The sequence below is a fragment of the Nerophis lumbriciformis genome, linkage group LG03 (genome assembly GCF_033978685.3).
Source record: "Nerophis lumbriciformis linkage group LG03, RoL_Nlum_v2.1, whole genome shotgun sequence".
Classification (NCBI taxonomy): domain Eukaryota; kingdom Metazoa; phylum Chordata; class Actinopteri; order Syngnathiformes; family Syngnathidae; genus Nerophis; species Nerophis lumbriciformis.
This window is the reverse complement of record NC_084550.2, coordinates 24,722,501-24,734,938: the sequence shown is the minus strand read 5'-3', so window position 1 is coordinate 24,734,938 and position 12,438 is coordinate 24,722,501. Positions and strand designations below refer to the sequence as shown.

At 38.4% G+C, this 12,438-nt stretch overlaps 1 protein-coding gene across 1 annotated transcript in view; it reads left to right on the top strand.

Moving 5' to 3' along the window:
• cdh24b (cadherin 24, type 2b) overlaps nucleotides 1-12,438 on the top strand; it is a 576,558-nt gene that overhangs the window by 369,264 nt on the left and 194,856 nt on the right. Inside the window, exon 6 of the mRNA XM_061935917.1 lies at nucleotides 3,030-3,197. Coding sequence (XP_061791901.1) covers nucleotides 3,030-3,197 — 168 coding nt within the window. The remainder of the gene's footprint in view (nucleotides 1-3,029; nucleotides 3,198-12,438) is intronic.

The following is a 12,438-nucleotide window of genomic DNA, read 5'->3' as shown; positions in this document are numbered from 1 at the left end:
ACTTTTACACTTTGCATCAGTCCGTCTCAGGTGAGCTCAGGCCCCAGCAAAGCCGGGGGCGTTTCTGGGTGTTGTTGATAAATGACGTTGTCTTTTGCATAGTAGAGTTTTAACTTGCACGCACAGATGTTGCGACCAACTGTAGTTACTGACAGTGGTTTTCTGAAGTGTTCCTGAGCCCATGTGGTGGACTACAGGCAGGCCGGTCTAGTACCCGCACTCTTTTACTATGAAGCATTGTCTTGCTGAAATAAGCAGGGGCGTCCATGATAACGTCGCTTGGATGGAAACATATGTTGCTCCAAAACCTGTATGTACCTTTCAGCATTAATGGTGCCTTCACAGATGTGTAAGTTACCCATGCCTCGGGCACTAATACACCCCCATACCATCACAGATGCTGGCTTTTCAACTTTGCGATTAGAACAATCCGGATAATTATTTTCCTCTTTGTTCCGGAGGACACGACGTCCACAGTTTCCCCAAAAAAATTTTAAATGTGGACTCGTCAGACCACAGAACACTTTTACACTTTGCATCAGTCCGTCTCAGGTGAGCTTGGGCCCCAGCAGAGCCGGCGGCGTTTCTGGGTGTTGTTGATAAATGACGTTGTCTTTTGCATAGTAGAGCTTTAACTTGCACGCACAGATGTTGCGACCAACTGTAGTTACTGACAGTGGTTTTCTGAAGTGTTCCTGAGCCCATGTGGTGGACTACAGGGAGGCCAGTCTCGTACCCGCACTCTTTTTACTATGAAGCATTGTCTTGCTGAAATAAGCAGGGGCGTCCATGATGACGACATATGTTGCTCCAAAACCTGCATGTACCTTTCAGCATTAATGGTGCCTTCACAGATGTGTAAGTTACCCATGCCTTGGGCACTAATACACCCCCATACCATCACACATGCTGGCTTTTCAACTTTGCACCTAGAACAATCCGGACGGTTCTTTTCCTCTTTGTTCCGGAGGACACGACGTCCACAGTTTCCCCCAAAAAATTTGAAATGTGGACTCGTCAGACCACAGAACACTTTTACACTTTGCATCAGTCCGTCTCAGGTGAGCTCAGGCCCCAGCAAAGCCGGGGGCGTTTCTGGGTGTTGTTGATAAATGACGTTGTCTTTTGCATAGTAGAGTTTTAACTTGCACGCACAGATGTTGCGACGCAACTGTAGTTACTGACAGTGGTTTTCTGAAGTGTTCCTGAGCCCATGTGGTGGACTACAGGCAGGCCGGTCTAGTACCCGCACTCTTTTACTATGAAGCATTGTCTTGCTGAAATAAGCAGGGGCGTCCATGATAACGTCGCTTGGATGGAAACATATGTTGCTCCAAAACCTGTATGTACCTTTCAGCATTAATGGTGCCTTCACAGATGTGTAAGTTACCCATGCCTCGGGCACTAATACACCCCCATACCATCACAGATGCTGGCTTTTCAATTTTGCGATTAGAACAATCCGGATAATTATTTTCCTCTTTGTTCCGGAGGACACGACGTCCACAGTTTCCCCCAAAAAATTTTAAATGTGGACTCGTCAGACCACAGAACACTTTTACACTTTGCATCAGTCCGTCTCAGGTGAGCCTGGGCCCCAGCAGAGCCGGCGGCGTTTCTGGGTGTTGTTGATAAATGACGTTGTCTTTTGCATAGTAGAGCTTTAACTTGCACGCACAGATGTTGCGACCAACTGTAGTTACTGACAGTGGTTTTCTGAAGTGTTCCTGAGCCCATGTGGTGGACTACAGGGAGGCCAGTCTCGTACCCGCACTCTTTTTACTATGAAGCATTGTCTTGCTGAAATAAGCAGGGGCGTCCATGATGACGACATATGTTGCTCCAAAACCTGCATGTACCTTTCAGCATTAATGGTGCCTTCACAGATGTGTAAGTTACCCATGCCTTGGGCACTAATACACCCCCATACCATCACACATGCTGGCTTTTCAACTTTGCACCTAGAACAATCCGGACGGTTCTTTTCCTCTTTGTTCCGGAGGACACGACGTCCACAGTTTCCCCCCAAAAATTTGAAATGTGGACTCGTCAGACCACAGAACACTTTTACACTTTGCATCAGTCCGTCTCAGGTGAGCTCGGGCCCCAGCGAAGCCAGCGGCGTTTCTGGGTGTTGTTGATAAATGACGTTGTCTTTTGCATAGTAGAGTTTTAACTTGCACGCACAGATGTTGCGACCAACTGTAGTTACTGACAGTGGTTTTCTGAAGTGTTCCTGAGCCCATGTGGTGGACTACAGGCAGGCCAGTCTAGTACCCGCACTCTTTTACTATGAAGCATTGTCTTGCTGAAATAAGCAGGGGCGTCCATGATAACATCGCTTGGATGGCAACATATGTTGCTCCAAAACCTGTATGTGCCTTTCAGCATTAATGGTGCCTTCACAGATGTGTAAGTTACCCATGCTTTCGGCACTAATACACCCACATACCATCACAGATGCTGGCTTTTCAACTTTGCGCCTAGAACAATCCGTATAATTCTTTTCCTCTTTGTTCCGGAGGACACGACGTCCACAGTTTCCCCCAGAAAATTTGAAATGTGGACTCGTCAGACCACAGAACACTTTTACACTTTGCATCAGTCCGTCTCAGGTGAGCTCGGGCCCCAGCGAAGCCGGCGGCGTTTCTGGGTGTTGTTGATAAATGACGTTGTCTTTTGCATAGTAGAGTTTTAACTTGCATGCACAGATGTAGCAAAGAACTGTAGTTACTGACACTGGTTTTCTGAAGTGTTCCTGAGCCCATGTGGTGATATCCTTTACACACTGATGCAGTTCCGCCTGAGGGATCCAAAGTCACGGGCATTCTCCAGATTTCTCCAGATTCTCCGAACCTTTGTATGTGGGCTTTGTACCGAGGATGTCGTTGTGGCTTGTGCAGCCCTTTGAGACACTTGTGATTTAGGGCTATATAAATAAAGATTGATTGATAAAGATTGATGATATTATGGACCGTAGTTGGCTACGCAAACCTCGAACATGTGTGTTCTTTGTCTGTGTTCCCCAGGTATCCTGCGCACAGCCGTCCCTGACATGGACAGAGAGACCCAGGATCAGTACCTGGTGGTCCTTCAAGCCAAGGACATGGGAGGCCATTTAGGGGGCTTGTCCGGGACCACCACCGTCACAGTCACCCTCTCCGACGTCAACGACAACCCTCCGCGCTTCACCCAGAGTGAGTAACTGAAACCTGACGTTTTGTGCTATTGATTTTGACGCAACAGTTTGTGTACATGTACGACTTTCTCCGACACTGCCACAGAAAGACGTGTTTTTTTTGGCCACTCCTTTGTCTCGTTTTGTCCACCAAAGGTTTTATACTGTGCGTGAATGCACAAGGTGAGCTTTGTTGATGTTTTGTGTCGGAGTGCTGATCAGGCATATTTGGTCAGTGCATGACTGCAAGCTAACCGATGCTAACATGCTATTTGGGCTAGCTGTGTGTACATATTGCATCATCATGCCTCGTTTGTAGCTATATTTGAGCTCATTTAGTTTTCTTTACTTATGTCTCATGACACATTATCTGTGTGTAATATTGGCTAGTTGTTGGTGTGCCATGTTGTTCCAGACCACAGCAAAAGTTACCCAGCTTGCATAGAGTGTGATAGAGTCTATATTAGCCTACTGTAAAAATGACTTTAAAAGTCTTATATAAGTGTTATAATGAAGGCAGCACATGATGTAAGACTTTCAAAGGCATTTTGATAGTAGGCTATTATAGCTAATATAGACACTTACATCATGTGTTGCCTTCATTATGACACTTATATAAGACTTTTAAAGTCATTTTGATAGTAGGCTAATATAGACACTTACGTCATGTGTTGTCTTCATTATAACACTTATATAAGACTTTTAAAGTCATTTTGATAGTAGGCTAATATAGACACTTACATCATGTTGTCTTCATTATAACACTTATATTAGACTTTTAAAGACAGTTTGATAGTAGGCTAATATAGTCAATATAGACACTTACATCATGTGTTTTAATGAAGACAACACATGATGCAAGTGTCTATATTAGCTATATTAGCCTACTATCAAAATGACTTTAAAAGTCTTATACAAGTGTTATAATGAAGGCAACACTTAACGTAAGTGTCTATATTGGCTGTATTAGCCTACTATCAATCTGTCTTTAAAAGTCTTATGTAAGTTTTATAATGAAGGAAACACATGATGTAAGTGTCTACATTAGCCTACTATCAAAATGACTTTAAAAGTCTTGCATAAGTGTTATAATGAAGAGAACACATGATGTAAGTGTCTATATTAGCTATACTAGCCTTCTATCAAAATTACTTTAAATGTTTTCTATAAGTGTTATAATGAAGGCAGCACATAATGTAAGACTTTTAAAGTAATTTTGATAGTAGGCTAATATAGACACTTACATCATGTGTTGCCTTCATTATAACACTAATATAAGACTTTTAAAGTCATTTTGATAGTAGGCTAATATAGACACGTACATCATGTGTTGCCTTCATTATAACACTTATATAAGGCTTTTAAAGTCATTTTTATAGTAGGCTAATATCGACAATTACATCATGCATTGCCTTCATTATAACACTTATATAAGACTTTTAAAGTAATTTTGATAGTAGGCTATTATAGCTAATATAAACACATCAAGTGTTGCCTTCATTATAACACTTATAAAATACTTTTAAAGTCATTTTGATAGTAGGCTAATATAGACACTTACATCATGTGTTGTCTTCATTATAACACTTATAAAATACTTCTAAAGTCATTTTGATAGTAGGCTATTATAGCTAATATAAACACATCATGTGTTGCCTTCATTATAACACTTATAAAATACTTCTAAAGTCATTTTGATAGTAGGCTAATGTAGCTAATACAAACATTTACATTATAACACTTAAGACTTTTAAGGTAATTTTGATAGTAGGCTAATATAGCTAATATAGACACTTACATCATGTGTTGTCTTCATTATAACACTTATATAAGACTTTTAAAGACAGTTTGATAGTAGGCTAATATAGCCTATATAGACACTTATATAAGTGTTATAATGAAAACAACACGTGTGTCTATATTAACTATATTAGCCTACTATCAAACTGTCTTTAAAAGTCTTATGTAAGAGTTATAATGAAGACAACACATGATGTGTCTATATTAGCCTACTATCAAAATTACTTTAATGAAGGCAGCACATTATATAAGACTTTTAAAGTCACTTTGATAGTAGGCTAATATAACTGATATATAGACACTTACATAATGTGTTGCCTTCATTATAACACTTACATAAGACTTAAAGTAATTTCGATAGTAGGCTAATATATCTAATATAGACACTTACATCATAGGTTGTCTTCTTTATAACACTTATATAAGACTTTTAAAGTCATTTTGATAGTAGGCTAACATAGCTAATATAGACAGATCATGTGTTGTCTTCATTATAACACTTTTAAAGTCATTTTGATAGTAGGCTTGTATAGCTAATATAGACACTTACATCATGTGTTGTCTTCTTTATAACATTTATATAAGACTTCTAAAGTAATGTTGATAGTAGGCTAATATAGACACTTACATAATGTGTTGCCTTCATTATAACACTTATATAAGACTTTTAAAGTCATTTTGATAGTAGGCTAATATAGCTAATATAGACACTTGCATCATGTGTTGTCTTCATTATAACACTTATATAAGACTTTTAAAGTCATTTTGATAGTAGGCTAATATAGCTAATATAGACACTTACATCATGTGTTGCCTTCATTATAACACTTACCGGTATATAAGACTTTTAAAGTCATTTTGATAGTAGGCTAATATTGCTAATATAAACACATGTGTTGCCTTCATTATAACACTTATACACAACTTTTTACTTTTTACAGCTCCAGACAGATTATTTTTTTGTATTTTTGGCTCCTTCAACATGTCAGCACAGTGAGTTATCAGTGGTAGAAAAAAAAAAAGGAAGGTTTTGAACGCTGAAACTGAACACGGTGACGACACAAACGCACAGCTCATTTTCACCATAGGGCGGGCAAGTGTTCCTGGACCCTTTTTTTTTTTTTTTTTTTTTAAACCTTGTGTGTAGTCTCCCTGCAGAGACACGCCTCATCAAACATTCAGTAGAGAATCTCACTTCTCTCTGCAATAACAAATTATCAAACCTCTTTTTTTTTTTTTGACCAATTTTAACATGTCTTTGATACCATCTAATCGGCTCCAACTGCGCCGCCGATGGGGGGGGAAAACTTTCTCAAATGCGTGGCGCAGTGGAAGAGTGGCCGTGCGCGACCCGAGGGTCCCTGGTTCAATCCCCACCTAATACCAACCTCGTCATGTCCGTTGTGTCCTGAGCAAGACACTTCACCCTTGCTCCTGATGGGTGCTGGTTAGCGCCTTGCATGGCAGCTCCCTCCATCAGTGTGTGAATGTGTGTGTGAATGGGTAAATGTGGAAGTAGTGTCAAAGCGCTTTGAGTACCTTGAAGGTAGAAAAGCGCTATACAAGTACAACCCATTTATCATTTATTTAAATGTACGATATGATGACACGTTACCATTCCACTTCGCTCCGTCCAATCAAAGATCAGCCTGCTAAATCTTTGAAATTGGGCCTCAGCAGAGTTGCAATATAATTTAGAAATTGGGATTATTAGACGTGATTGACCTAGTTGGAGAAGACTGCAAGGCTCCGGTTAAGACCCAGAAGGAGGCTTATGTGCCGGTTAGTGGATTCTCTTCAAAGACCGATGGCGGCAGTTTTGAAGGAATCCGAAATTTTTCCGTCATGATTGATTTGTCACAACCGCCACTGAGGTAGGCAGCCAGTATCTACATTTATTTCCATCAAAACTAACTTTGGCTATAATCACATTAGGGTTGTACGGTAAACCGATACTAGTATAATAATAATAATAATAATAAGAATAATAAGAATAATAATAGATTTTATTTGTAAAAAAAAGCACTTTACATTGAGTAAACAACCTCAAAGTGCTACAGTGTATTACATTTTTTTTTTTTTTTAAATATACAAAAAAAAAAAACCAGAACAGCAAAATAGCTACAACTAGTATGCATATATCTAAAAAAAAAAAAAAAGGCTTTTTTAAAAGCATCCACAGTCTGTGGTGCCCTCAGGTGGTCAGGGAGAGCGTTCCACAGACTGGGAGCGGCGGAGCAGAAAGCCCGGTATAGTATAGCACCGCGATACTAATGAATCATATTCAGTACTATACCGCCTCAAAAAAAGTTAATTTTTTTAACGCCACGTCGTCGTCACGTCGTCGTCACGTCGTCGTCACGTCGTCGTCACGTCGTCCACACGTCGTCGTCACGTCGTCGTCACGTCGTCGTCACGTGGTGACATTGCTGGTTTTACCAGCAGAGGAGCATGTTCGGCAGCGCGCGCACCGAGTACTGACAGAAAAGGGAGAACGGACGCATTTCAGCTTAAAAAACTAACAATAAAGGTGAAGTTATAACACCGAAACAGTGTTTTAGCTACTTCTAAATCACTAAATAAATATAAATACAAATACAAATAAAGTGAGTTTCTTACATGTAGCATTATCACCGGAGGACGAGGAATAGCTAAACATGCTTCACTACACGCCGTAGGAGGATACAATGGCTCACCGGCGTCACAATGTAAACAAATGCCACCTGACATCCACTGTAATGATACCAAGTACAGGAGGGTATCTAGTAGATACTACTATGATTACATCGATATTTTTTAGCATCACAAAATATTTTTTTCGTTTTTTTTAAAAATTCAGGAAATATGTCCCTGGACACATGAGGACTTAAATGATGACCAATGTATGATCCTGTAACTACTTGGTATCGGATCGATACCTAAATGTGTGGTATCATCCAAAACTAATGTAAAGTATCCAAACAACAGAAGACTAAGTGATTATTACATTTTAACAGAAGTGTAGATAGAACATGTTAAAAGAGAAAGTAAGCAGATATTAACAGTAAATGAACGAGTAGATTAATAATCAATTTTTACAGTTTGTCCTTTATAATGTTGACAAAATAATAGAATGATAAATGACACAATATGTTACAAATTAGACTAATTAGGAGTCTGTTTGTTTACTTACTACTAAAAGACAAGTTGTCTAGAATGTTCACTATTTTATTTAAGGACTAAATTGTACCTTAAGATTTTTTTATTTTTTTTAAAGACAATAATGCCATTTTTTGCGGTGCCCTTTATTTAGAAAAACATTGAAACAAATTTTGGTACCGGTACCAAAATATTGTTATCGGGACAACCCCACAAGAGGGTCGCCAAGTTGGCAACACTGTCAGGTGCAACTAAAGTATGGAAATGTGGCACCTGTCGATTTGACGTCGGTGCCTATGAAAGTATTACATTTGGTATAAAAGTGTTCAATTTGGTACCCGGCGCAATCTCCACATTTATGTCTCATTGTGTGAGACATAAATTGCAACGCTATACCTCCAGCGATGGTTTGGATGATTCGAGTTCTGTCACATCCCATCCAACTTCCTGTGAACAAAATAACGGCGCCGACAATACCGATACATACACTGCATGAGAATGAACTCATAACTAAAAAATACATGTACATACTAAATTATGTTATGCTAAAATAAATAAATAAAATTAATCCTGACTCTGTTTCTTAACTAAACTATCAATTAAAGTAGAGATTGACCACTTTAGTCATAATTCTTGCGCTTAAGCAACTTCAGCTCCAGACTTCTTCTGCTTGTTTGATATTGTCATTACTGCCACAAGTGGTGGGAAGGTGTAATACATTGGAGTACCATTTTTTGGCGGCCTTAACAATGGGCCCAATGGTTAAGAAACGCTGACATAAATCGACACAATCATTTAGCATGTTAGATGGGTGTGCATTTAAGCAAGGTGTGTTTTGTCACTGGATGCTATCTTGCTTGGATTATTATATTACTTAAATTGTTCACTTATTTGAGTGGATTAACATTTGCCTGTGGATTACGGGACGGTTTAAAGGACGGTCGTTTTAGCGTACATGGGATTTTTCAGGAGGAAATATTGTTGCGATACAAACATTTGTGTGGTGTTGCCTCCTTATTTGTCACTACTCTAAGATGATCATCAGACCCTGCCCGTGTCTTTTTAATGTGTAGCGTTGGCACTTTTTGGCCCTATGGTTAAGAAACACTGACATAAATTGACACAATCATTTAGCATGTTAGATGGGTGTGCATTTAAGCAAGGTGTGTTTTGTCACTGGATGCTATCTTGCTTGGATTATTATATTACTTAAATTTTTCACTTATTTGAGTGGATTAACATTTGCCTGTGGATTACGGGACGGTTTAAAGGACGGTCGTTTTAGCGTACATGGGATTTTTCAGGAGGAAATATTGTTGCGATACAAACATTTGTGTGGTGTTGCCTCCTTATTTGTCACTACTCTAAGATGATCATCAGACCCTGCCCGTGTCTTTTTAATGTGTAGCGTTGGCACTTTTTGGCCCTATGGTTAAGAAACACTGACATAAATTGACACAATCATTTAGCATGTTAGATGGGTGTGCATTTAAGCAAGGTGTGTTTTGTATCTTGCTCGGATTATTATATTACTTCAATTTTTCACTTTTTTGAGTGGATTAATATTGGCCTGTGGATTACGGGATGGCTAAAAGGACGGTCGTTTTAGCGTGCATGTGGAGGAAATGTTGTGTTACAAACATTTGTGTGGTGTTGCTGCCTTATTTGTCACTACTCCAAGATGATCATCAGACCTTTTTAATGTGTAGCTTCGGTACCCATAGGTTAAGAAACACTGACATAAATCAACACAATCAATTAGCATGTTAGATGGGTGTCCATTTAAGCAAGGTGTGTTTTGTCAGTGGATGCTATTTTGTTTGGATTATTATATTACTTCGATTTTTCACTTTTTTGAGTGGATTAATATTGGCCTGTGGATTACGGGACGGCTAAAAGGACGGTCGTTTTAGCGTGCATGTGGAGGAAATGTTGTGTTACAAACATTTGTGTGGTGTTGCTGCCTTATTTGTCACTACTCCAAGATGATCATCAGACCCTGCCCGTGTCCTTTTTTTATGTGTAGCGTTGGCATTTTTTGGCCCTATGGTTAAGAAACACAGATATAAATCAACACAATCATTTAGCATGTTAGATGGGTGTGCAGTTAAGCAAGGTGTGTTTTGTATCTTGCTTGGATTATTATATTACTTCAATTTTTCACTTTTTTGAGTGGATTAACATTTGCCTTTGAATTACGGGACGGCTTAAAGGACGGTCGTTTTAGCGTGCATGGGATTTTTCAGGAGGAAATATTGTTGCGATACAAACATTTGTGTGGTGTTGCTGCCTTATTTGTCACTACTCCAAGATGATCATCAGACCCTGCCCGTGTCTTTATAATGTGTAGCTTTGGCACTTTTTGGCCCTATGGTTAAGAAACTGATATAAATCGACACAATCATTTAGCATGTTAGATGGGTGTGCATTTAAGCAAGGTGTGTTTTGTCAGTGGATGCTATCTTGCTTGGATTATTATATTACTTCAATTTTTCACTTTTTTGAGTGGATTAATATTGGCCTGTTGATTACGGGATGGCTAAAAAGACGGTCGTTTTAGCGTGCATGGGATTTTTCAGGAGGAAATATTGTTGCGTTATAAACATTTTTGTGGTGTTGCTTCCTTATTTGTCACTACTCTAAGATGATAATCAGACCCTGCCCGTGTCCTTTTTAATGTGTAGCGTGTCGTAATTATGACGGTCAGCTGGATAAAAATGAGAGTGGCCAAAATGCTGAAAATGATGCTAACAACACAGAGAACTATTCTTCCCTGAGCAAGTAGGCAAGGAAACAAGCAACAAGACCCTTCCTAACCTTGTAGAAGTACAGTCTCTGTGATAGTGGAAACATTTGTTTGGGATGAGTAATTCAGTCAAAGTGAAAGCGAAAGGACATGCACAACACAGCCCAGGTTGACTCAAGAGGATTCTTGGCAGAGGCTGACAACTCGTCTCCGTGTCGCTAATGCAGCCGACTCCTGGCTTTAGTGCCAAAAATTGGACTAATGATGTCCTGCGGTGAGCGTCGTGCTTGTCAACTTGAACCCCCTTCAAAGACGGGCTTTTGGACCGCGAAAGTTCCTTGGAAGAAAGTATATGATTACTGTGATCACTGCGGTGGATGATACTGAAGTGGATGATACTGCAGGGGATGATACTGTAGGCCGCCATGTATATACATTATATATATATATATATATATATATATATATATATATATATATATATATATATATATATATTTTATACATATACATATATATTATATATATGTATTTACATATATATACACCTACATGTATGTATGTATGTATATACATATACACGCACATATATACACGTATATGCATATATATGTACATGTATATATATATATATATGTATATACATATGTATATATATATCATATGTATATATATACAGTATATATATATCATATGTATATATATATACAGTATATACACACACACACACATATATACACACACCCACATTGACATATACATATACACAAACATACATATACACACATACATATATACACACATATATACATGTATATACATATATTTACATATATATATACACACATATACATGTATATACATTATATATATATATATATATTATATATATATACACACACACACATATACATGTATATACATACATATATATACATATACACACATGTATGTACGTATATATATATTTTTTTTTTTATATATATGTGTGTATATATATATATATACACACACATACATATTATATATTATTTATATATATATATATATATATATATATATATAATCCCCTGAAGAGCAGGGACACTTGCTAAACAGGCTTGCAGGGATGAAATAGTCTCTGTGTTTTGTTGTGACCTAAGTATACATCCATCTATCCATCCATCCAGAAATGTTTTAAGGTGCACAGACGTTTTTTTTTAATAATATCCACAAATTGTGTTATATTATGTCATGTGTGACCATGTCAGTTGGCATTTTGTGTTAGTTAATGTTTGTATTTTTTTCACCCTGACTAGGGAAGGTTGTTTGCATTGGGCCAATAAAGTAAATGCTGCGCTTGATTAAATTCATAGCATGGTAAGTGCTCGTAGACCTGAAATACCGTAGTTGCGGCCTGTTATTTGACTTTTAGTATTAATTGAGATCTCCCTGCGGCCAAATTGAAGTTTCGAATGTCCTGTGCTACGGCGTGATGGTGACTTCCTGCGTGCGTGTGCTCGAAATGCACGCTGATATCAATTTAATTCCACAGTGACTTCCTGTGGTATCAGAGTTGTTTTGCGCCGTGTGTGAT